Here is a 27,138-nt window from a genome sequence, read left to right as displayed (position 1 = left end):
AATATGGTGAAATCCCCCATCTCTACCAGAAGTACAAAAATTAGCCAGGCGTGATGGCACATGCCTGTAATCCCAGCTACTCAGGAGGCTGAGGCAGGAGAATCACTTGAACCCCGGAGGCGGAGGTTGCAGAGAGCTGAGATTGAACCATTGTGCTCCAGCCTGGGCGACAAGAGCAAAACTCCATCTCAAATAACATAAAATAACTTGTATTAGGTGAGTTTCCTCAAAAGCCATTCTTTCTAACAATAGGTAGATAGGTAGAACTAGTTTTATCTTGAGGGTATTCGTCTCTATGTCATCAGCATTAAACAAAGAATTGTTTTTAAATTAATTTTTTAATTAAACAATTGTTTTTCTTTTACAGCATTGCCAAGTAATTCTTCCTGTTGACTCCTGGTTTTCGGTAGTATTAAAGTTTGCCCTCTATGAAGTCTCTGATTTATCTAAAAGCCTTCTTTCCTGTTAACAGTAAAAGACCAGCAAGACCAACTGAATGTCAAAAAAAGCTACAAATGACCTCACTTTATGGCAAAATATGCTAAAAAATAAGGGCAGGAACTGTCAGGCAATAGTGGAATAACCAAGAGAAAAACATTTGTTCTCATGGTAAAACACTAGTCTGAATGCAGATCTATACATTGATGAAAGTTCAGATAGACCACACAAAGTAAATGGGTCTGTGAGTATGGGGTGGATAGTAGGTTTCTGTTTTGAAATGAGGAACTATGAATTCATTTAACTGGATAATTTAAAAGGATCAGTATTGGCTAGGTGTGGTAGCTCATGCCTGTAATCCCAGCACTTTGAGAGGCTGAGGCAGGAGCAACACTTGAGCCCGGGAATTCAAGACCAGCCTGGGCAACATAGCGAGACCTTTTTTCTGAGGGGTGGAAAAAAAATAGCTGGGCATGGTGGCGCATGTCTGTAGTCCAGCTACTTGGGAGGCTGAGGCAGGAGGATTGCTTGAGCCCCGGAGTTCAAGGCTGCAGTGAGCTATGATTGCAGCCCTGTGCTCCAACCTGGGGGACAGACCAAGATGCCACATCTTAAAAAATGTGTGTGTGTGTGGTGTGTGTGTAAATATACACAATACACATGTCGAGCAGCCCTAATCTGAAATCCTCCAAAATCTGAAACTTTTGGAACACCGACACGTCACAAGTAGAAATAACACACCTGAATTCGTGATGGGTGACAGTTAAAACACAGAATTTAATTTCATGTACAGAATTACTAAAAATATTGTATAAAATTAACTTCAGGCTATATGTATGAAATATATATGAAAAATAAATGAATTTGGCCAGGCATGGTAGCTCACACCTGTAATCCCAGCACTTTGGGAGGCTGAAGTGGGTCAGGACATCAAGACCATCTGGCTAACATGGTGAAACCCCGTTTCTACTAAAAACACAAAAAAATTAGCCAGGCATGATGGCGGGCGCCTGTAGTCCCAGCTACTCAGGAGGCTGGGTGGGAGAATGGTGTGAACCCGGGAGGTAGAGCTTGCATTGAGCCAAGATCGTGCCACTGCACTCCAGCCTGGGGGTGACAGAGCGAGACTCCATCTCAAAAAAAAAAAGAAAAAAAATGAATTCTGTGTTTAGATTTGGGCCCTATCCCCAAGATAGCTCAATATGCAGATATTCGAGAATCCAAAAAAAAAAAAAAAAAAAAAAATCAAAATCTGAAACACTTCTTGGTCATCTCAGATTTCAGATGAGGGATACTGAACCTGTAGTGGATTCAGCCCTTAGGTCTATTTGAATCATATCTCTTGTCTTTTAATTAAGCATTTTAAGTCAAATGATTAGGAGGAAGAGTTAGGGGGTACCAGGAATAGAAGGGCCTGGAGTCTTCAGAGAAATAATTGCCATAGGTCTTTGGTTCACTTAATGAGCCAGGAGATCCTTCCTCAAGGATCCCTGTCATGGCCTCTGAATAATAGTAATGATACTACTGATAGACAGTATTCATTGGTTCAGCACATAATTACATGCCAGGCCCTACGCTAAGTACTTTGTGTGCATTAATTCACAAAAAGCCTTATGAGATAGTGTTACGTTTATCCCTGTTGTACACAAAGGAGAGTAGTAGATCTTTCCCCATCTGACAGTCCTAGCTTTGATTTTTTTTTTTCCTTCTAAATTGATTAAGGCAAGCATTGGTAATTATAAGATGAAACAGTTTGGAGTATACATTGAACACCTCATTCACTTTTATTATAATTATGTCATCTTAAACTAGAGCTCTGGCTTGATGTACTTGAGAGAAGGGGAGGGAGGCATGTCAGATATCATTTGCCTTGATTTGGGAATCCTGTTCTAACAGGATTAGGAGTGGGGCAGGGTGACCAGACATATTCCTAAATTATATATTTTTTTCCAGGCTCCTTGAAATAGTAAGATTTCCTTCCTCTCCTAAGGAATACCTTTCTCCCAGACTCCCAAGTCTGCATCTGTCCCCTACACTACTGTGGTACTTTCTCACTAATCCTTCTGCCACTTATCTGTGATGTATTTGTTGGTGGTCTCTTTCTAAGACTCACATTGTTATTTACTTGCCTTTAGATGTGGCAAAGATCTGGAATCTATATGTGTGTATATATAGTACTTTCATTACACTAAAAACTAGGTTAATTTTTGTGTATTGAAAAGACAATGCTGACTCCTTAATTTGGCATATGAGGCTTTTCCAGTCTTCTCTCCTATACCTAATGCTGCACCACACTGGACCTCTTTTGATAATGCCTCTCTGCTCTCTGTGTTCTTCAGAACTTCCTCTTTACTCTCATTTCCAGGCATATTCTGTCCAAGCCAAGGTGGCTTGGAGGACAATGTATGTATACAGCACATTGTAGTCTGTGTTATGGATGTTTACAGGATCGGGTCTTGGTTCTTTTTCTTTTTTTGAGACAGGGTCTTGCTCTGTCACCCGTGCTGGAGTGCGGTGGCACAATCTCTGCTCACTGCAACCTCTGCCTCCTGGGTTCAAGCATTCCTCCTACCTCAGCTTCCTTAGTAACTGGGACTACTGGCATGCACCACCATACCTGTCTAATGTTACGTATTTTTTTGTAGAAACAGGGTTTTGCTGTGTTGCCCAGGCTGGTCTTGAACTCCTGCCTCAAACATTCCACCCGTCCCAGCCTCCCAAAAGTTCTTTTCCAGACTTCAAAACTTTATTTTGGTTTAGTCTGTGTCTAATCTGCTGCCCCTTGGGGTGCTAACTATAGAGAGCAGGCAGTCGGCTAATGTGTATTAAGCAGTGAAGAATGAAGCATGTAGCCTTAAGATATGCAGATTGTGCCAGGCAGTGGCAAGCGCCTGTAGTCTCAGCTACTCGGGAGGCCAAGATGGGAGGAGCACTTGAGCCCAGGAGTCTCAAGTCCAGCTTGGGCAACACAGCGAGACCTCCTCTCTGTAGATTATAAGTATTTGCATCTTAGTCTTCATGAAGTTGCCTTCCTGAAATTGAGAATCGTCTTAGAAATCTACAGTTGTGAAAAGGGCCTTGTGTGTCACTGGATTTAACAGTTTTCAATGGCACCACTCTAGAGTCTGGGAAAACAACCTGCAGGATTGTGTATTTCGGTCTTCACAGTTTGCAGAGGGTACCAGTCCTTTCAAGAATTGGAGGCTGATGTGAGGCTCAAGTTTGTCCCTTTAAGGTCATCCTGCAGAGTTGATAAAACTGTAAATGCTCTTGGTCATTCTCATGCTTACTTGGATTTCAGTAGGCCAAACAAAGTGACATCAGGCCTGTTCTTGTTTTGTTTTGATGTGACCAGCTTATATGTTAAGTGCCAGTTTCGTTACTTGTTCTGTTTTTGTTTTCCCCAAGATAATTGAGGATAATAGAACTGATGAGGCAGGCTCCTCTTAAAAAAATCTGTCAACCAATATTTCATTGCATCTTATTTTGGGCATTGACTGTGGAGAGTGAGGGAGACTGAAGAATGGTACCTACATTTCTGCATTGGGCATCTGGTGGATGGTAGTGTTATTTACTGAGATAGGGAATACCAAAAGAATAGTTTTTGTGTAAGGGTTCATGATTTTATATATGTATATATAGGATTTCTTTTTTCATTCAGTAAGTAATGTCTTGCCCATTTTCTCATGCCAGTTAATAAATAAATAATTAGTGCCAAAATAAGTATGTACTTATAATGACCACATACAGTTGTATAACTTAATCAGTTTGGGTGATTTTACCACTGTTGGTACTTACCTCTCTTGTATTTAATAGTTAATGTTTCCAGATACAGAATAACTACTGTATGCCATGCAAAATGCTTTACATATGTCATCAAAAAGTTTGTATCCTTTTTCCATTTAACAAGTGGGGAAACTGAGGCATAGAGGTTAAGTAACTGTGACATCACACAGCCAGTAAATGGCAGAATGAAAATTTTTTAAAACAGCTGTATTGACATAAGATCTACCTACCCTAAAGTTAACCTTTAATGTACAGTTCATGGGTTTTTAGTCCAGTTGACTCTTGGACAGTGTGGGAGTTAGGAGGACCAACCCTCCACAGTCAAAAATCTGTGTATAACTTTGACTCCCCCAAAACTTAACTAGTAGCCTGCTGTTGACCAGAAGCCTTACCAATAACATAAACAGTTGATCGCATATTTTGTATGTTACATGTATTATATACTGTATTCTTACAATAAAGTAAGCTAGAGAAAAAATATTACTAGAAAATCATAAGAGAAAATATATTTACTGTTCATTAAGTGGAAGTGGATCATAAAGATCTTCATATTTGCCATCTTCACATTGAGCAGGCTGAGGAAGAGGGGGGATTGATTGGTCTTGCTGTCTCGGGGTGGCAGAGGTGGAAGGATGTGGAGGGGATGGAAGGAGAAGCAGGCACAGTCAGTGTAACTTTACAGAAATAATTTGTCTGACTTTTTGCTTTTTCATTTCTGTAAAAATGTTTCTATGTGGTACCAATCCTTCTTCCACTGTTTGCGTTAGTTTCAGTGCCTGTATAATAGAAGGGTCCATATTGTAAAAGAAGTCAAAAGCAGTCTTGAATAATCGGAACCCTTTGCCAGATCATCTAATGTCAATTTGTTTTCTGGCATTGCTACTTCAACATCGTCTTCCTTGTCTGGTACTGGTTTGGAGCACTCATCTCTATCAAATTGTCTTCTGCTAATTCGTCTGGTATGGTGTCTGTTAACTCTTGGATTTCTCCAAGATCCATGTCTTGGAAACCTTCACTCCCAACCTTTTTTGTCATATCTACAGTCTCTTTCATGATTTCCTGTATTGGCTCTGTGGTAAATCCTGTGAAGTCATGTACAACGTCTGGAAACAGTTTTCTTTAGCAGGAATTTATTGTTTTGGGCATGATGGCTTTCATGGATTTTTCTGTAACAGTGATGGCATTGTCACTGGTGTATCCTTCCAGACTTTCATGACATTCTCTCTGTTGGGGTTCTCTTCCACGCATTAACAATCCTTTCCATAGAGTAGCATGTGTAATGAGCCTTAAAGGTCCTTATGACCCCTTGATCTGGAGGCTGACTTAGAGATGTTGTATTTGGGGGCATGTATACCTCTTTGTTGTTGAATTTATGGCATTCTGGGTAGCCAGGGGCATTGTCCAGTATTTAAAGAACTTCTGAGTACCTTGCTTATCATAAACACTCATTAAGTGTTTTATTATATAAAAAGGTCCTTTACTGGCAAGGTAATTTCTGACTCTAGGAACAAAATATCAATTGAACCAATTCAGAAAAAGGGTTCTTGTTGTCTAGACCTTCTTGTTGTACAACGAAAGACTGGCAGCTGGTGTTTTATTTTCCCTTAAGGTCCAGAGGTTAGCAGCTTTATAGATAAAGGCAATCCTAATCATAAACCTGACTATATTTGTAGAAAACTAGTAGAGTTAGCCTACCCCTTCTTGCCTTAAATCCTGGTGCTTGATTCTTTTCCTTAATAATATCCTTTGTGGAAATTTTTCCAAGAATTGGCCAAGAATATTTTGGTATTTTTTTCTTACAGTTCCGAGTACTTAGCTCATAGTAAACACTCATTAAGTGTTTTAATATATAAAGAAGATATTTAAGTCCTTCCTACTTTATCTAATTCATAGTGTGGAAAGAAGGGGTCACAGAGGAGTGTAGAAAACCTAAATATCTTTTTTTTTCTATGTCTAGGAAGAAGAAGCAGGAAGGATAAAAGATTGCTGGGACAACCAGGAAGCACCTGCTCTCTCCACGTGTAGCAATGCCAATATCTTTCGAAGGATAAATGCCATATTGGATAATTCTCTGGATTTCAGTAGAGTCTGCACTACACCTATAAACCGAGGAATTCATGATCATTTGCCAGGTGATTTAGGTTTGAAAACTTGAACGTGGTAGGCATCTGTACAGATCTGCTTCTAGGTAGTGCATGTAAGAGGTCTTCCTCGGAAAGCTTGTGAAGAACAATGTTGAGCTGCCAGCAACACTTGCCTTTTTGTGGTTTAGTTTATGGATTGAATCCCTCTTTGGGTGAAGACTACCTTTAATTAGGATGTGTAAACCTACTTTATGATACACAGAAAGGTTGGGGAAAAAAGAACAGGTCACAGATAACACGAGTATTTATATAAAGAGATATAATGTGAATTAAATATGTTACAGATTTTCTGGTAGCCATGTTAAAATTAAGATACAGATGAAATTAGTATTTTATTTAACCCAATATATGATAATATGACAACATTTAATTAATATAAAAACAATGAGATTTTTTATTGTTAGTACTATGACTTCAAAATCCAGTGTGGATCTTACAAGCTTATCTCAGCATGAACATTTCAGGTGTTTAGTGGCTACTGCAACAGCTTTTAAACATGAGTCAGCATGCATTTAGTTTCTATGATCTACTGGATACTCCAAGGAATAGTGGAGATAGAGGGCAGCATCTTCTGAAGTTGACTCTTTCCAAGAGGTGTGGATGTCCTAACGGTGTTTCATTTTGTGGGAGTTGCAACCCATTATAAGAATGTTGAAGTGTTTTTGGTTTGAGTTATTTATTTTGTTTTCGTATTTTCTTTTCCTTTTTTTTTTTTTTGAAACAGAGTCTCGCTCTGTCCCCAGGCTGGAGTGCTGTGGTGTGATCTCGGCTCACTGCAACCACCGACTCCCTGGTTCAAGTGGTTATCCTGCCTCAGCCTCCCTAGTAGCTGGGATTACAGGCACGCACCACCATGCCCAGCTAATTTTTGTATATTTAGTAGAGACGGGGTTTCACATGTTGGCCAGGATGGTCTCGATCTCCTGACCTTGTGATCTGCCTGCCGTGGCCTGCCAAAATGCTGGGATTACAGGCATGAGCCACTGTGCCTGGCCTTTATTTTATATTTTTTTTCTCTTTCTTTTCTTTCTTTTCTTTCAAGGCAGAGTCTCGCTCTGTCGCCTAGGCTGGAATGCAGTGGTGCAGTCTCAGCTCACTGTAAGCTCCGCTTCCTGGGTTCAAGCAATTCTCCTGCCTCAGCCTCCCAAGTAGCTGGGATTACAGGCACCCGCCACCACACCTGGCTAATTTTTTGTATTTTTAGTAGACATGGGGTTTCACCCTGTTGGGCAGGCTGGTCTCAAACTCCTGACTTTAGGTGATCCACCCACCTCGGCCTCCCAAAGTGCTGGGATTACAGGTGTGAGCCACTGTGCCTGGCCTGTTTGAGTTATTTTAGATGAAAGAATGTATTTTTAATTTTTAAAAATGGACCTTGAAAACAATTAGCAACAATGGGGATTCTCAAACCAAGGACTGATAATTACAGTCGACCCTTGAGCAACACTACTTTGAACTGTGCAGGTCCACTTATATGCAGATGTTTTTCAACCAAAGCTGGAAAATGTGATATTCAAGGGATGTAAAACCCACATATATGGAGGGCTGACTTTTCTGGTATAGGTGGGTTCCTCAGAACCAACTGTGAGACTTGAGTATGTGTGGATTTTGGTATACTGTAGGGGTCCTGGAACCAATTCCCTACATACACCAAAGGACAACTACTGTTTTTAGTTGTAAATTCTTTTATTTATTTTTTAGCTTGGCCTTAGAAATAATTCCCACAAAAATGTAGGAGTATGTGAGCATTAAATAGCTTAATGTTTGAGGGAGAGGCTTATTAAGGAAGAGAGTAACTTGTAGCATTTGCTTTTGTCATACAGGAAGGCAAATGAGAGAAGGGCATACTCGGGGGTTAGGGTAGTTTTTGTCTCTTCTGACTTCTACAAAAGAAAAATATAAGTCATGAGCTAACCCAGTTCTCTTTTAGGGTTATGCTGAGTTAAAAGTTTAGGGAGTCATCTTTCTTAGTTCTACTACATGATCTCTTTTTCTCCTTTGAGAAAATTGCATGTATTGTGTCCCAGTAAGAATGACAGGCCAGGCATGATGACTTAAACCTGTAATTGAGGCTGGAGCAGGTGGATCACTTGAAGCCAGGAGTTCGAGACCAACCTGGGCAACATAGTGAAACCCTGTCTACAAAAAAAATAGAAAAATTAGCAGAATGTGGTGTGTGCACCTAGTTGCAGCTACTTGGAGAATGAGGTGGGAAGATCACTTGAGTCTGGGAGGTCGAGGCTGCAGTGAACCGTGGTTGTGCCACTGTACTATACAGCCTGGGTGACAGAACAGGACCCCTGCCCACCTCCACCAAAAAATAAAAGCATGACACTCAACAATTCAACAATGGCTTAAACCTCACTGGGTTGTTTCAGAGATGCTGGAAACTTTTCTAGTTTACAGGAAAATATTTTTCAGCTAATACTAGGTGTTGGACCTAAGGGAAAGGACCCATGATTGATGGGAGAGGAGCTTTCAGGAATCTATGTTTGCAACTGTCCAGGGAGCCCAGTGACTTCACTGGTAAGATGCCAGGGTCTGGTGAGGGTGTTGTTACCATTATACTCTGCCCAGGGTCAGTAGCTGAAGTACAAGTTATAGACTTCTTGGGCTCTTCAACTCCTTTTCAGCTTCTTAGAACCTTCTAAGAGAAACAGGAGGAAGATCTTGAGGAAATTGGGAAACCTGGGTTCTAAGCTTGACCCTGGGCAGTGAGATAAAAGGTCAGTTTTCTCAGCTGTAGGACAGAATGGTACCTGTTCAACCTGACTCACAGGTGTCTTATGGGAGTCAGATGTTAAGACAACACTGCAGATTTAAGGAAACTCGAGGGATTGTAGGAAAGGTTTCTGTCAGAGGTAGCTGATGTTTTTGAGCCCTTCACATATACCTAGCCCCTCCCTTGTGTGGTCAGCTCTCTGCTTTCCACTTGTGATTCAGCTCAGGGCTGTGGGCCTGTGTTCTCAAGTGGTGAAACAAGGATGCCTGGCCTACAGTAGAGAGCATTTTTCCTGTGTTAACCAGCAAAAATACCAACCTTGTGGTTAATGAGGAAGTAAACTAGGATATATATTTTTCTATGAAGAACCTTAAGAAATAACCCAAACTTGTAACTTCTGATCAAAAGTAATTTTGTTACCTGAAGGAAATAATCAGAATTATGAAAACCTAAGATTGTTTATGGACAGCATTATAACTAGGGACAATTTGGTAACAGAATGTTAAGTAAATGATAGGAAAGTTGTATCATGGAGTATCCTGTACCATAAAATATAATGTTTGTAGAAGACTACTTAATGGCAAAGAAAGATAACTACAGTGTCTGAAATGAAAAAAACAAAGTGTAAGACAGGTGTAAAAAAGCAAAATGTATAAAAGCAAAGTGTCAAAAGAATGGCCTTAAGTATATATGCATAGAAAAACCCTGAAGTGGTATAAATGTGACAGTGAAGGTGGGTAATACAGAAAAAAATTATGGGTAATTTTTTTTTTCCTGAGACGGAATCCCGCTCTGTTGTCCAGGCTGAAGTGCAGTGGCGTGATCTCGGCTCACTGCAACCTCTGACTCGCGGGTCCAAGTGATTCTTCTGCGTCGGTCTCCTGAGTAACTGGGATTACAGGTGTGCGCCACCATGCCTGGCTAATTTTTGTATTAGTAGAGATGGGGTTTCACCACATTGGCCAGGCTGGTCTTGAACTCCTGACCTCAAGTGATCCACCTGCCTTGGCCTTCCAAACTTCTGTGATTACAGACATGAGCCACCGCACCTGGCTGGGTAATTTTTTTCTGTATACTTTTCCCCACTAGTTCTTCTAAAACAAACATTTTATAATAAATTTTCAAATGGCGTATATCCTAACACAGTGTTTCACATTGCTAGTTGCATGCATAACCCAGTTGGTAAAACATCATTGGAAAAGTGCTGTGATAGAGTCAGGGAGACCCTATCAGGTTTAGTTGAGAACTAGGAAACACTTCTGGTCAAAGCAGCATTTGAAATAGGCTTTGAAGAGAATTAAAATTACTTTAGTCTTAACTGGAGGTTGAGTAGATTATTTTTTTTTTCTGTTGCCCCAGAATTGGCCATTAGGGCCCAAAGCTGAGAATAAAGAGCTGTTAAGTGAGCTGTGGTGTAATGAGAATCCCTAAGAGGTGGGACCAGATACCTCCTGCCAGGGCTTACCTAAAGGTCACAGAGCTGTCCCTCCTACCACAAACATTAGCTCAACCCTTCCCTGGCCTATAAAGAGGATCACATAAGGAGGGGGTAGCATTTGAAGTGATTCCCTCCCGTCTGTGGAGGAGGGTGGGATAGGATGTGGCTTTGTTGTTCAAGCCAAGCAAGAGGGTCTTCCAAGAGAAATATTTGTGTAGATGGAGAATGCTTCCAAGAAAGAAGACAAGGTTGAACCCCTGGTTGGACAACTGACTTGCTGTCTGTCCCTGACTGAATAGAGATTAATGAGAAATTAAGAGATGTGGGCTGGGTGCAGTGACTCATGCCTGTAATCCCAGCACTATGGGAGGCGGGCAGATCACTTGAGGTCAGGAGTTCGAGACTAGCCTGACCAACATGGTGAAACTTTGTCTCTACTAAAAATACAAAGATTAACTGGGCATGATGGTGTGTGCCTGTAGTCCGGGAGGCTGAGGCAGGAGAATTTCTTGAACCTGGGAGTTGGAGGTTACAGTGAGCCAAGGTCGCACCACTGCACTCCAGCCTGGGTGATAGAGTGAGACTCTGGAGAGAGATGTGGTGGGGTGGGGAAAGAGAGTAGCTGGAGCATCTCAATTCTCTGTTTATATCAAGAAAGTTGTGATTTGCTGTGGTTTAAGAGGGTTTTGCAAAGGCCTGAGCTTTTGGGCTGGTACCCTACCAAGAAGGCCCTTGTTGCATGGTGGGTGGTGGGAGCTAGGGTGGGGCTGGAAGGTAAGGCCAGAGCTGGATTTCGTACCCCAACAACTGTCCAGTGGAGATGAGAGGGATGTCTGCCATCTAGAGGGCCCTCTCCACATTCCCTACTCCTTTAAGCCATAGACCTTTTGGAATCTGAGGAATGGAGAAAATGGGCTGCAAATGGACATGTGATTTAAGCATTAATGCGTCGAGTTTTTACTAACAGTGTCTGTAAAGATGTGAAAAGTGGTGAAACATCATTAAGGGACATCTTAACTGCTATATGGGTAGGGAGACAATATTTAGGCTGGAGGCAATGATTGGAGGAACAGTTTCATGTTAACTCACCGAGATGCCATTTCTCAATAACCAGTTAAAATAGCTTGGAGGTTTAGAAAGGAATTGATTAGTCAAAGCAGTCCTAAGTAAGGTTTAGGACTGATATGTTGATTTAACAGTTTTTAAAAACTGAAATATAATATACATACAGGAAAGTACATGCTGTATCATAGGTGAAGAGCTCCAACTTTCCCAAAATGAACACAACCATGTAACCAGCTCCCAGACCTAAATAGATTGCAGACTTTTAATGTAGGACCAAAGAATTGTATAGTCGTAGCCCGATGTTGGAATTTTTTTTTTTTTTTTTTTTTTTTTTTTGAGACTGAGTTTGGCTCTTGTTGCCCAGGTTGGAGTGCAATGGCGGGATCTTGGCTCACTGCAACCTCTGCCTGGGTTCAAGTGATTCTCTTGCCTCAGGCTCTTGAGTAGCTAGTATTACAGGCATGCGCCACCATGCCCGGCTAATTTTGTATTATATTTTAGTAGAGACAGGGTTTCTCCATGTTGGTCAGGCTGGTCTTGAACTCCTGGCCTCAGGTGATCTGCCCGCCTTGGCCTCCCAAAGTGCTGCGACACCGCACCCGCCCTGGATTTTTTTTTTTTTTAAAGAAACATGGTCTCACTATGTTGCCCAGGCTAGTCTCAGACTCCTGGCCTCAAGCAATCCTCCAGCCTCAGCCTCCCAAGTTGCTGGGATTACTGACATGACTAATGTTGAATTTTTGACTGAGACGGTTTCACTCCTTATTGTACTGGATCATAAACCGTACATCACTAAATTGTCTGAAAAGCTATTCCAAAACAAAGTTTAATACATTCAGTCCCAGCTTGCAGGAAATGATTGAAATTACTCTCATGAAGTCTTGTTTCCCACAAAATAAACTTTTGTGAAACCTTACTATGTGGCTGTAACAGTTAAGTGATAACGATTTAACTTGTGTTATTGAAGTTAACTTACAGAAAAGTACAAGTGTACTTGTTCACTGAATTTTTATACACTGAACACATCTTGTATAACTCCTCACATGTAGAGGCAAAAATTAAGAATACACTAAAATTCCCCTTGCAATCCTTTCAGTCTCTAATTTACAAAGGGCAATTGTTCTGCTAACTTTTTTTCTGAGATGGGGTATCACTCTGTCTCACCCAGGCTGCAGCACGATCATAGCTCACTGCGCTGCAGCCTTGAACTCCTGGGCTCAAGTGATCCTCTTGCCTCAGCCTTCTGAGTAGCTGGGACTGCAAGCATGCACCACCATGCCCAACTAATTTTTTTTTTTTAAGTTTTTGTAGAGACAAAGTTCTGTAGGATCTTGCTGTGTTGACCAGTCTGGTCTCGAACTCTTGGGCTCAAGCAAGTTCCTTGCCCTGGCTTCCCAAAGTGTTGGGATTATAGTTGTGAGCCACCACACCCAGTTCATGCTGACTTTTAATTGCATAGTTCAATTTTGCCTGATTTTGAATTTACATAAATGGAATCACAGATTTGTACTTTTTTTTTTTTTTAGACAGAGTCTTGCTCTGTCGCCCAGGCTGCAGTGCAAGTGGTGTGACCTTGGCTCCCTGTATCCTCCACTTCCCGGGTTCAAGGGATTCTTCTGCCTCAGCCTCCTGAGTAGCTGGCACTACAGTCGAGCGCCATCATGCCTGGCTAATTTTTGTATTTTTAGTAGAGACATAGTAGAGACATATTGGTCATATTATATTCACCATATTGGCCAGGCTGTTCTCAGACTCCTGACCTCGTGATCATCCCGCCTCAGCCTCCCAAAGTGCTGGGATTACAGGCATGAGCCACTGTGCCGGCCCAGGTATGTACTCTTTAGCTGTGAGTTTCATCCATATTGCAACTGGTTGTGGATCATTCATTTCTGTTGCTTTACAGTATTTCATCGTATGAATGTACCAATGATTATTCGTTATACTGTTAATAGGCATTTGAGTTGTTTCCAGTTTGGGGCCATTGTGAGTAGTGCTGCTATTATCTTTTGGTGAATTAATTTCTCTTGATTATCTTCCTTAGGAGAGGGTATACATATGTTTATCTTTGAGATGCTGCCAGTTTTTCTCAGTGGTTATACCAGTTTGCACTTCTAGTAGTGTACAGTGTTTTGCGTTGTTTCATATCCTCCTCATTGTCTTTCATTTTAGCCATTTTGGAGAGTATGTAGCAGTATCTGTTGTGGTTTTAATGTTCATTTCCTTGGTGACTAATGAAGTTGAGCATATTTGCATGTTTATTGGCCTTTGGATATCCTTTTTCTTGAAGTGTCTCTTCATGCCTTATACTCATTTTTCTTAGGGTTATCTACCTTTTTGTTGTTTACTTGTAGCAGTTCTTTATATAGGCCACATGAGTTCTGTCTCTGAAATATGTATTACAATTATTTTCTTCGAGTCTGTGGTTTGCCTTTGTACTCTTAATTGGTGTCTTTTGAATAACAGAAAACTTAAATTGTAATGAAGTATAATTTAATGACTTTATTCCATTGTGCTTAATGCTTGTGGCCTGTTTAAGAAATATTTGCCTATTCCAAGGTCATGGAGGTAGTATATGTTTCTTTTCAAAAGTTGTTTTACCTTTCACACTTAGATTTGCAGCTCATCTGGAATTTTGTTTTGTACATGGTGTAAGCTAGAGGGAGAAGATTTATTTTGTTCTGTGTGGATAACCAGTTGACTCAGCATCATTTTGGTGGAAGAAATTTCTTCTAAATTGTATTGCCATGTCGCCTTTCTCATAAATCAGGCATCCATAGTATATGTACAGATCAGTTTCTGGATACTCTCTTCTCTTCCATTGGTCTATTTATCTGTCCTTGTCTTAATTATTGTAGCTTTATAATAGGCCTTGATAGTTGGTAGTGAAGCCCTTCAACTTTGTCTTTTTGGATTCTTGGCTTTTCTTGGATCTTCACATTTCTATATAAATTATAAATTCAGCTCATCAGTCCAGGCTCCACCCCCCGCCCCACATACACAAAGTTCTACTAGGATTTTGACTGGGATTGCATTAAACCTGTGAATCAAGTTCTGGATCATGGATGTGTTGACAAGTCTTCTAATTTAAGAAGTTGGTATATCCCTTTGCTTATCTGGTTTTTAAAAATTTTTGGCTGGGCGCAGTGGCTCACACCTGTAATCCCAGCACTTTGGGAGGCTGAGGTGGGAGAATCATGAGGTCAGGAGATCGAGACCATCCTGGCTAACACGGTGAAATCCCGTCTCTACTAAAAAAAAAATACAAAAAAAAAAAAATTAGCCAGGCATGGTGGCGGGCACCTGTAGTGCCAGCTACTCAGGAGGCTAAGGCAGGAGAATGGTGTGAACCCAGGAGGTGGAGCTTGCAGTGAGCCAAGATTGCGCCACTGCACTCCAGCCTGGGCGACAGAGCGAGACTCCGTATCAAAAAAAAAAAAATTTCTCAGTGTTTGTAGATGTCTTGCACATTCTTTATCTCTAGGTTTTGATGGTATTTAATACTAATGTAAAGGATTTTTTTGTTTGTTTGCTTTTTAGTGCCATTTTCTGTTTGCTGCTGTGACAGCCCTATCTAGTGTTGGCTCCAGAAGTAGGTATTTCAGGTTTTGGACATTTGAGTCCCTCTTAAGTGCGAATTGTTTTGTGGTAACCTGTCTCCCAAATAGTCTATAGTTTTGAGATGTGAGTTAGTTTTATTGCTTTTGTTTATCTGTGAGTTTTAGAGGATATATGGAGAGATTTGCATCTAGGCAACTGCCAGTTCCTGTAGGAACGAGGAAGTCTGATTTTGCTGATGTTGTTTGAAGAATATATATAAAAATATTCTCTCTCATATATACATACATATGTATTGTGCGTTTGTCAATGTGTATATGAGAGAGAATATACGTGTGTATATATGTGTATACAATATATGTATTGACAAAATATACACAAAAAGTGTTTTTGCCTCTTAGAATGTCTAAGATTGAGAAGACTGACCTTACCAAGAATTGGCAGGGATGTTGAATAACTGAAACTGTCAAACTGCTGAGGAATGCAAAATGGTACAACTTTTTGGAAAACAGTTTGGCAGGTTCCTAAAAGGTTAAGTGTTTATCTATCATAAGACCCAGTGGTTCCACTCTTAAGTTTCTTTTTTTTTTTTAATAAGCTTACATTTTAGCATAGCTTTCAATTAATAGAAAAGTTACAGAGAAGTTACACAAGTTATTAATAGAATTAATAACTTTAATATAATTAATAACAATTAATAGAAAAGTTACAAAGATAGCACAGAGAATTCCTGTATATCCTGTAATTAGTTTCCCCCTATTTTGCTAACGTCTTACGTTAGTATTGTGCATTTGTCACACCTAATGAAGCAATATTGATACTGTAGTCTGTATTTTATTTGGATTTTCTTAGTTTTTACCTAATGTGCTTTTTCTGTACCAGGATCCCACCCAGAATATCACATTAGTCATCATGTAGGCTCCTCCAGACTGTGGCAGTTTCTCAGACTTTCCTTATTTTCGACTATGTTGACGGTTTTGAGTAGTATTGGTCACACTCAAGAGAAATGACACCATTTATCCATATACAAACTTAACACAAATGTTTATAGTCTCTTTATATATAATAGCCAAAACCTGGAAACAACCCAGATGGCCATCAGTAGATGAATGGATAAACAAATGCAAAGGAGTACTGCTCAGCAGTAAAGAGGAATAAACTATTGATGCTACTACAGCATGGATGAATTTCAGGATAGTTATGCTCAGCGAAAGAAGCCAGACAAAAGAGTATACTACATAATTCTGTTTGCTCAGAATTCTATCAAATGCCAACTAACCTCTAGTGACAGCAGGGAGATGGGTGGTTGCCTGGGCAAGAGGACTCAGAGGTGGGTAGAAAAGGATTTCAAAAGGGCATTAAACTTTTGGGGCAGAACTTGAGGATAAGAGGTCAAATAATGAAATAAGCTTTTGGGAAGATGGATACGTTCATTATCTTGACTTTTGGTAATGGTTTCGTGGGTGTGTATACATAGGTTGAAACATATCAAATTCTGCACTTTAAATACATGCAGTTTATATGTCAGTTAGGTCTCAAAGCTGTTAACCTTTACAAACATAGTTATCTCTGAATGGTAGGATTTAAATGCACATACTTGCTTTTATAGGGTTTTTTTGCTTTTAAAAATTTGAAACAGCCTGGCCAACATGGTGAAACCCTGTCTCTACTGAAAATACAAAAATTAGCCGGGCATGGTGCCGTGCATCTGTAATCCCAGCTACTTGGGAGGCTGACGCAGGAGAATCACTTGAACCCGGAAGGTGGAGGTTGCAGTGAGCTGAGATCGGGCCACTGCACTCTAGCCTGGGTGATGACAAGAGTGAAACTCCGTCTCAAAAAAAAAAAAATTTAAAAAGAGGAACATAAAATAATGTATCTACCACTGATCTTTAACAAAAGTTAAGATTTTGATATGTTCGATTCAGACCTTTATTCAGACAATATAAAAATCAAATAAAAATTTTTCACTTAAGTGTACTCATTTCCTCATTTTCCTAGAGATAACTCTCCTGAAGTTGGTGTATTTCCTTACCATCCATGTTTTTATACTTCTCTGTGTATGTCCATAAACATCATTTTACTTTTTTATGTAAATAAAACATACACTGAGGAAAATGCACAATTAAAGTATATAACTGGGTAAATTGTCACAAAACAAATACACTCATGCTCTCAAGCTCAAATCAAGAAATAGAATGATATCAGCAACTAAGAAGACCCCTCATGCCCCCTCCTAATTGTCATATGTTTTAAATCTTTATGCAAAGAATATGACATTATCTTCCTGGCATTTTCTTTTTTCCATGTATCCTATTTATAATGTGTACATATTGATAGTTATTTGTGAGTAAAATCAGTACATTTTAATTGCTTTATAGTAATATTTTACATAAATATATACAATATCCCTCTTGGTAAATGGTTAGGTATGTATTTTTTGCTGTATTTAGGCAAATCTTTAAGTATATATTTTTTGCTATTATAAACAATATTTTGGTGAACATCCTTGTTTATGTCTCCTGTGCACACATCACAAGAGCTTCCTTGAGTATGTACCTAGAAGTTAATTGCCGAGTTTGGTATACTGTCTTCACACTTCAAGTTGCTGGGTACTTTTTCAAAGTGTGTTTACCAGTTTATAATCCTGCTAGGATTTCATGAGTTTTCAGTCACATTCCTTGTAGACTCTAGGTATTGTCATACTTCAAAATTCCAGTTGATACAGCTGTAAATCCAACTTTGATTTTGTTTTCTTTATATTATAAAATACTTTCTGAAGTTAAAATAATACATGTAGCATATATGATCTGGCATCAACCCAGAGAAAGTTTCTAGAATTGTGTCCCAGGGTTCTTTTCCTTTATGCCATTCTGTCTGCTGTTTCTTGACATTCCATGCATATTATATAATTAAAATCATTGACTTAGATGAAGTTGTGCAACGAATGCTCTTCTGCTACATAGTTGACAACTAAATTGACTGTCTTCCTGGAAGAATTCTTTTATTCAAGGTTGACTTGGTTGTCACTTCAGAAATTTCCTCACACTGTCCTGCTTCCCATGTTCTGTAGTGTGTCAATCGTGAAATAAAGCAAGGTCCTTCTTGGCTCTTTCCTTATTTGTGGATCCATCATGTGGTGTTGTAAACATATATATATTCTTAAAATGGGAGGATAGGGTACAGTTTTGAAAAAAACATTGTTCGTCCATTTCATAATAAACCCAAACAAAGGTAGGGTACAGGCTCTGAATGCAGATGACCTGAGAACAAATTCTGGTTGTGCTACTTACTTGCTGTGACCTTGGCTTAAATTTCATCTTTAGACAGATAGGTAGTAATAGTACCCATTTGTGGGAGTTTTGTGAAACTTAAATAAGGTTTGTATTGAATACAATCTACAATGGTGCACATAACTGCACTTACTAAATGGTGATGGTGATTGTATAGTGTGGGTATATATAGATGCAGTTGTGAGAGCATTGGCTGAGGTCATGTGTGTATATATATGTATATACACACACACACACACATATATTTGTATTTTAAAGAGTTGATTGAACAAGGTTTTCTGTTTAGACTGTAAGTCTTTTGAAAAATATGTAAAGACTAGGTCTTAAATATCCTTGGGTTTTGTTTCTTTTCTTTTTTTTTTTTTAAAGGTCTTCTGAAATCCTTGGATTTCTAATCCTCAGTATTGGGCCTGGTGCATGTTAGGTAACATTATACAATTGCTTAATGAATACATTCTCTCAAACTGGATGCCTAAGCTGAAAAAGGCCCTCATTTTGTGTTCAAATTGTACTCCCCCCACATTCGGTACTGATAATATCTAGGAATTTACTTGCAGTTTTGTATATGTGTATGTGTACACAATGGTTATTTATTTAGACTTCAGTAATTTTTACTGATTACTTAGATTATCATTGTGTTTTGTTTAATTCTTGGACTAGTTTAATGGACTTTTCCAAATTGTTAAACATAGAATATATGGAAACTTGCATAAACACCTGTATACTTTAATCAGTTATACAGCAGAAACCCACATAACCACTACCCAGGTCAAGAAATAGAATATTACAGATGAGTGCAGTGGCTCATGCCTGTAATCCCAGCACTTTGAGAGGTTAAGGTGGGAGCCCAGGAGTTCGAGGCTTCAGTGAGCTATGATCATGCTGCTGTACTGCAACCTGGGAGCAAGACCTATATTTTTATATGGTTAAGAGGGCCAAAGAGGTCGCTGGGAGCCTCCCAAGGAGGCTAGTCCCTTCCCAGCAGCCCCCGGGGCTGTTCCGGGGTGGGGGGTCTTAGAGCCCCAGGCTCCCACCCAGGGTGCATGTCTCTCTCCTGGAGGGCTTTCCCAGGTGGCAGCAAGGCCACCAGGTGGCAGAGGCATGCCAGCAGGGACTCAGAAGCAGTGAGGCCGAAGAGGACACTGGGAGCCTCCCAAGGAGGCCAGTCACTTCCCAGCAGCCTCCAGGGCTATCCTGGCGGGGTCGTAGAGTTCCAGGCTCCCATGCAGGGTGTGTGTCTTTTTCCCGGGGTTGGGTGGGGGGACTTGTTTCCAGTCTTAGGGGAGGGGCTATTAGTGAACTTCTCAGCATTTCTCCTTTAAATATGCTGAAGTTTTTGTGAATGTTTTTTATCTGATTAAGAAAGTTATTTTCAGACTTTGCCAAGAGGCTTAAAAAAAAAAAAAATTTGCAGGGTGCAGTGGCTCATGTCTATAATCCCAGCACTTTGGGAGGTTGAGGTAGGCAGATCACTTGAACCCAGGACTTAGAGACCAGCCTGGGCAATGTAGTGAAACCCTATCTGTACAAAAGTACAAAAAGCCGAGTGTGGTGGCATGCACCTGTAGTCCCAGTTACTTGGTGCTGAGATGGGAGGATCGCTTGAGCTCAGGAGGCAGAGATTGCAGTAAGCCAAGACCGTGCCACTGCACTCCAGCCTGGGTGACAGAGCCAGACACTGTCTCCAAAAAAGAAAAAAATAATAATAAATCATGAATGTTATTAAATTATATCAGTTTTCTGCATCTATTCATTTAACTTTTCTCCTGTATTCTATAGATGTAGGAATAACATTCAGGGAAGAATACCAGAGTAAAGCCAACTTTGCTTTCCTGGAATTAACTCAAGTTGTTCATAATATAAGTTATCTAGTATATTCTTTGGTTTTCGTTTGTAAATGTTATCTTTAGGATTTTTGTGTTCATGCACATAAGAGATAAGCTTGTAATTTTCCTTCCTTAAAATATTCCTGGTGTCAGAGTTGTTAGCTTCTTGAAGCAAATCATTAGCTTAAGGTTTTTTTTTTTTCCCACCTGTTGTTGGGAAGAGCTTGTGTGAAATTTATAATAGTCTTTCTTAAATTTTGGTATAATTCATTGCTGAAGCCATCTGGGCCTGGAGTGTGTTTTTGTTTTTGTTTTTTTGAGGAAGAGTTTTTAAAATGTGGATTCAGTTTTTTGTTTTGTTTTTTGGGTTTTTTTTGAGACAGAGTCTCACTGTGTTGCCCAGGCTGGAGTGCAGTGGTACAGTCTTGGCTTACTGTAACCTCCGCCCCCCAGGTTCAAGCGATTCTCCTGCCTCAGCAGCCCGAGTAGCTGGGATTACAGGAGCCTGCCACCACACCTGGCTAATTTTTGTATTTTTAGTAGAGATGGAGTTTCACCATCTTGGCCATACTGATCTTGAACTCCTGACCTCATGATCCACCCACCTTGGACTCCCAAAGTGCTGGGATTACAGGTGTGAGCCACCATGCCTGGCCCAGTTTTTAAAACACAATTATCCAAATTTCTGTGTCTTTTTTTTTTTTTTTTTTTTTTTTTTTTTTTTAAAGACAGACTCTCACTCTGTCGCCCAGGCTGGAGTGCAGTAGTGTGATCTCAGCTCACTGCAACCTCTGCCTCCTGGGCTCAAGCGATTCTCCTGCCTCTGCCTCCCAAGTAGCTGGGACTACAGGGGTGCTCCACCACGCCTGGCTAATTTTTGTATTTTTAGTAGAGATGGGATTTCACCATGTTAGCCAGGCTGGTCTCGAACTCTTGACCTCAGGTAATCTGCCCACCTCAGCCTCCCAGAATGCTGGGGTTATAGGCATGAGCCTCTGCACCTGGCTCGAATTTCTATTTCTTCTTCTAAGTTTTGCTAAGTTGTGTTTTTCTAGGAATTTCTCCATTTCATTTAAATTTTCAAATTCATTGGCATAAAAGTTTATGTAAAAGCTTCTTCTGATGTTTTAGAATTTCCAGTATTTATTTTATTTTTTTGAGACAGAGTCTTGCTCTGTCTCCCATGCTGGAGTGCAGTGGCGCAATCTCGGCTCACTGCAAGCTCTGTCCCCAGGTTCATGCCATTCTCCTGCCTCAGCCTCCTGATTACAGGTTACAGGTGCCCGCCACCATGCCCAGCTAATTTTTTGTATTTTTTTAGTAGAGATGGGATTTCACTGTGTTAGCCAGGATGGTCTTGATCTCCTGATCTTGTGATTCACCTGCCTCAGCCTCCAAAAGTGCCGGGATTACAAAATTTCCAGTATTTCTTAACATTAAGTTTGCTTTTTTAGTCTGTGTTACTAATCTTTTTTTTTTTTAAATAAGCTTTTGGCTTTGATCCCCCCCTCATTCTTTCTATTACACATGTCTTTTTTTTTTTGGAGATGGAATTTCACTCTTGTTGCCCAGGCTGGAGTACAATGGCATGATCTTGGCTTACCGCAACCTCCGCCTCCTGAGTTCAAGTGATTCTCCTGCCTCAGCCTCCTGAGTAGCTGGGATTACAGGCATGTGCCACCATACCTGGCTAATTTCGTATTTTTAGTAGAGACGGAGTTTCTCCATGTTGGCCAGGCTGGTCTTGAACTCCCTACCTCAGGTGATCTGCCCACCTCAGCCTCCCAAAGTGCTGGGATTACAGGTGTGAGCCACTGTGCCTGGCCTCTGTTACACTTTTATTTTATGTGTCATTTATTTTTTTTTCCTATTGCTTTCTTCGGATTTGATTTACTGTGTTTTTTTTTTTTTTTTTTTTTAAACTTATTGAGATGAAAATTATTAGATCATTGCATTTTTGGTTTTTGTTTTTTGGGGTTTTCTTTGTTTTTTTTTTGAGATACGATCTCTTGGGCTCAGGTGATCCTCCTGCCTCAGCCTCTTGAGTATCGGGGACTGCAGGCATGTGCCACTGTAGCTGGCTAATTTTTATTTTTATTTTTTTGTAGAGATGGGATATTGCTATGTTGGCCAGGCTGGTCTTGAACTCCTTGCCTCAAAGGGTCCTCTTGCCTCAGCCTCCCAAAGTGTTGAGATTATAAGCATGAGCCACTGTGCCTGGCCTACTGTTGCGATCTTAACAATAGTAAGTCTTCTAATGCATGAATTGGGGATGTCTTTTGTTGTAATTTATTTCAATGATTTCTTACAGTTTTCAGTGTCCAAGTCTTGCAATTTGTTCATAAGTATATTTATTTTTCATGCTATCGTAAATCAAACTGTTATTTTCAGATTGTTCATTGCTAGTGTATAGAAATAGAGCTGATTTTTGTACATGGATTTGTGTGTGTGTGTGTGTGTGTGATTTCTTAGGATTTTTTACATCTGAGATCATGCCTTCTGGGTGTATCATCTATAAAGATAGTTTTACTTTTTTTTCCATCTAGATGCGTTTTGTTTCATTTCCCTTCCTAATTGTGCTGACTAAAATTTTCAGTACAGTTTTGAATAGAAGTGAAGAGAGCAGACTTCTTTCACCATTAAATATGATGTTAGATGTGGGTGTTTTTGTAGGAGCCCTTTATCAAGTTGAGGATTTGATTTTTTTTTTTTTTTTTGAGAATGGAGTCTTACTCTGTCCCCGAGGCTGAAGTGCAGTGGCGTGATCTTGGCTCACTGTAACCTCCGCCTCCCAGGTTCAAGCAATTCTCCTGCCTCAGCCTCTGGAGTAGCTGGGATTACAGGTATGCGCCACCATGCCTGGCTAATTTTTGTGTTTTTAGTAGTGATGGGGTTTAATCATGTTGGTCAGGCTGGACTCGAACTCCTGACCTCAGGTGATCCACCCACCTTGGCCTCCCAAAGTGCTGGGATTACAGGCTTGAGCCACCAGGCCCAGCCTGTGGATGTTTTTTTCTATTCCTAGTTTATTGAATATTTTTATTATAAAAGGGTATTGGATTTTCATCAAATACTTGTCTGTGTCCATTGAGATGATCATGTGTTTTTTTAACTTTTGTTCTATTAATATTATATTGATTTTTTTTTTCATATAATGAACCAACCTTGTCTTCTTGGAATGAACCCTATTTGGTCATAGTGTGTAATCCATCTTAGATGCCACTGCATTTAGATTAATAAACAGATAGGTAGGTCTATGATTTTCTTTTCTTGTGGTCTCTGCCTGATTTTGGTATCAGGGAAAAATACTTGCTTCATGACTGAGTTGTAAAGCGTTCCCTCTTCGTCTGTTTTTTTGGAAGAGTACGTGTTAATAATTGGTATTTATTCCTTTTTAGGTTTTTGGTAGAATTCACCAGTGAAGCTTTCTTGTCCTGGACTGTTCTCTGGGAAGTTTGTTGATGACTAATATGGACTTTTTGTTCATTAAAAGTGCATTCAGATTGTCTATTTCTTTGAGTTAGTTTTGGTAATTTGTGGCTATAGGATTTGTTCATTTCACCTATGTTTTCTAATTTGTAGGCATATAATTATTCATAGTAATTCTTTTTTTTTTTTTTTTTTGAGACGGAGTTTTGCTCTTGTTGCCTAGGCTGGAGTGCAATGGGGCGATCTCGGCTCACTGCAACCTCTGTCTCCCAGGTTCAAGTGATTCTCCTGCCTCAGCCTCCCAAGTAACTGAGATTACAGGCATGCGCCATCACGCCTGGCTAATTTTGTATTTTTAGTAGAGATGGGGTTTTTCCATGTTGGTTGGGCTGATCTCGAACTCCCGACCTCAGGCGATCCACCCGCCTCAGCCTCCCAAAGTGCTGGGATTACAGGCATGAGCCATCGCGGCCAGCCCATGGTAATTCTTTATATTCTTTGTTTTATTTCTGGAAGGTTGGTAGGAATGTACCCACTTTCATTTCTTCTTGGTTAATCTGGCTCAAGGTTTATCAGTTTTGCAGATCTTTTTCAAAGAACCAACTTCTGTTTTTTTTTTAATAGTTTTTCTAGATATTATTTATTTTGACTTCAATCTTTGTTGCTTCCTCTACTTGCTTTGTGTTTATTTTTTCTACTTTCTTTAGATAAAGTGTTAGGTTATTGATGATGATGATGATGATGATTATTATTATTATTTTGAGACAGGCTCTAGCTCTGTTGCCCAGGCTGGAGTGCAGTGGTGTGATCACAACTCACTGTAGCTGCAACCTCCCAGGCTCAAGCAATCCTCCCACCTCAGCCTCCTGAGCAGCTGGGACTACAGTTGTACACCACTATGCCTGGCTAATTTATATTTTTTTTGTAGAGGTGGAGTCTCTCACTATGTTGCCTGGGCTGTCTCAAACTCCTGGGCTCAAGTGATCCTCCTACTCAGAGGCTCAAGCCTCTAAAGTTCTGGGATTACAGGTGTGAGCTATGACATCCAGCATAATCTTTAACATAAGATTTTACAACTTTCCAAGTATTATTTTCATTGCATGCCATAAGTTTTAGTATGGTATGTTTCTTCATCTCGAAGTATTTTCTCATTCCCCCATGATTTCTTCTTTGATCAACTGATGAAGAGTATGTTGTTTAATTTCCACATGTTTTGTGAATTTTTCCAGTTTTCCTTCTGTTACTGACTTCTAATTCTGTTCCTTTGTGGTTGCAGAATGTACTTTGTATGATTTCACCCATGTCACATTTATTGAGACTTTATGGCCTAACATATGGTCTGTCCTGGAGAGTATTTCATATATACTTAAGATTGTGTATTCTTTTGTTGATTGAAATATCTTGTGTCTGTTCTAGTTGGTTTATGGTGTTCAAGTATACAGTTTCCTTCCTGATACTGTCATCTTGTTCTATACATTACTGAAAGTGCACTATTGATGTTTCCGCCAATAGTGTTACTGTTGAAGTATCTGTTTCTCCTATCATTTCTGTCAGTTTTTGTTGCATATACTTTGGTGGTCTGTGTTAGGTTCATTGGTGTTTATAATTGTTAAATTTTTTTGATAGATTAGCCCTTTTATTATAAAGTGTCCTCCTGTATCTCTAGTAACAATTTTTGTCTTAACGTCTGTTTTGTCTGGTAATAGGTACAGTTATTCTACATCTCATTTGGTTACTATTTGCAGGGTATACTTTTTTCCATCCTTTTACTTTGAACCTATTTGTGACTTTTTTTTCCTTGAGACTCGAGTCTCGCTGTGTCGCCCAGGCTGGAGTGCAGTGGCCCAATCTCGGCTCACTGCAACCTCTGCCTCCCAGTTCAAGCAATTCTCCTGTCTCAGCCTCCTCAGTAGCTGGGACTACAGGCACACACCACTATGCCTGGGTAATTTTTGTATTTTTAGTAGAGATGGGGTTTCACCATGTTGGCTAGACTGGTCTTGAACTCCAGACCTCAGGTGATCCACCTGCCTCAGCCTCCCAAAATGCTGGGATTACAGGGGGGAGCCACCGTGCCTAGCCCTGTTTGTGTCTTTGAGTCTTAAAGTGTATCTTCTGTTGTACAGTATATATTTGGATCATGCTTTTAAAAAGGCCATTCTGTCAGTCATTTATTCAAGGGTTTGATCCATCTACATTTAATATAATTACTGGTAAGATAAGATACACACCTGCCATTTTTCTATTTGTTTTCCATGTCTTGTGTCTTTTTCCCCTATTCTTCCATTACTGCCTTCTTTTTTAAGATACACTCTAGTATAAAATCCTATGCCATTTTAATTTCCTTGTTTCTTTAATTTCCTTGTCATTCTTGTATATAGTTTCTTTCTTTTTCTTTTTTTAAAAAAGAGACAAAGTCTTGCTCTGTCACCCATACTGGTCTCAAACTCCTGGCCTTAAGTGATCTTCCCACCTTGGCTTCCCAAAGTGCTGGGATTGCAGGCATGAGCCGCTGTGCCTGGCCTCTTTTACTGTGTATTTTTAAGTTATTTTAAGTTATTTTCTTAGTGGATGTGCTGAGAACTAGCTTTTTGTTTGTTTGTTTGTTTTTGAGACGGAGTCTCGCTCTGTCACCCAGGCTGGAGTGCAGTGGTGCCATCTCGGGTCACTGTAACCCCTCAGCTCCTGGATTCAAGCAATTCTTCTCCCTCAGCCTCCTGAGTAGCTGGGATCACAGGTACCCATCACCACGCCCGGCTGATTTTTTTGATATTTTTAGTAGAGACAAGATTTTGCCATGTTGGCCAGGCTGGTCTCAAACCCCTGAACTCAAGTGATCTGCTTGCCTCAGCCGCCCAAAGTGCTGGGATTACAGGCATGAGTCACCACGCCCAGCCGGAACTAGCACCTTAATTTATATTAACAATCTAGGTCAAATAATACTAATTTTCTTTTCTTTCTTTTTCTTTTCTTTTTTTTTAATTTGAGACGGAGTCTTGCTCTGTTGCCCAGGCTGGAGTGCAGTGGCGTGATCTCTGCTTACTGCAAGCTCCGTCTCCCGGGTTCACGTCATTCTCCTGCCGCAGCCTCCCAAGTAGCTGGGACTGTAGGCGCCCACCACCACACCTGGCTAATTTTTTTAGTTTTAGTAGAGGCGGGATTTCACTGTTGTTAGTCAGGATGGTCTCGATTTCCTGACCTTGTGATCCACCCGCCTCAGCCTCCCAAAGTGTTGGGATTACAGGCATGAGCTACCGTGCCTGGCCACCAGTTTTATTTTCAATAGTAAACAGAAACTTTGCACCAGTATCACTTTATTTTCTCCTCCTCTTGTGCTGTTAATGGAATACAAATATGTCTTTTTGTTTTTTTTTTTTTTTGAGTTGGGGTTTCACTCTTGTTGCCCAGGCTTGGGTGCAATCGTGCGATCTCTGCACACCGC

General features: G+C 40.2%; 2 protein-coding genes across 7 annotated transcripts in view; both read left to right on the top strand.

Annotated features, from left to right (window-relative positions):
* Positions 1 to 27,138, top strand: part of RPS17 (ribosomal protein S17) — a 157,113-nt gene that overhangs the window by 66,014 nt on the left and 63,961 nt on the right. The window lies entirely within an intron of this gene.
* CPEB1 (cytoplasmic polyadenylation element binding protein 1) overlaps positions 1 to 27,138 on the top strand; it is a 99,486-nt gene that overhangs the window by 15,193 nt on the left and 57,155 nt on the right. For 4 of the 6 annotated variants that reach the window (XM_050796144.1, XM_050796141.1, XM_050796140.1 and 1 more), the window contains exon 2: positions 6,182 to 6,356. In XM_050796144.1, coding sequence (XP_050652101.1) covers positions 6,182 to 6,356 — 175 coding nt within the window. Of the gene's footprint in view, positions 1 to 5,166; positions 5,184 to 6,181; positions 6,357 to 27,138 lie in introns of those variants that run through there. The other 2 variants (XM_050796145.1, XM_050796146.1) reach the window with 2 other exon arrangements.

This window comes from Macaca thibetana, chromosome 7 (assembly GCF_024542745.1).
Source record: "Macaca thibetana thibetana isolate TM-01 chromosome 7, ASM2454274v1, whole genome shotgun sequence".
In the NCBI taxonomy this organism is placed as follows: Eukaryota; Metazoa; Chordata; class Mammalia; order Primates; family Cercopithecidae; genus Macaca; species Macaca thibetana.
This window is presented reverse-complemented; position numbering and strand designations above follow the sequence as displayed.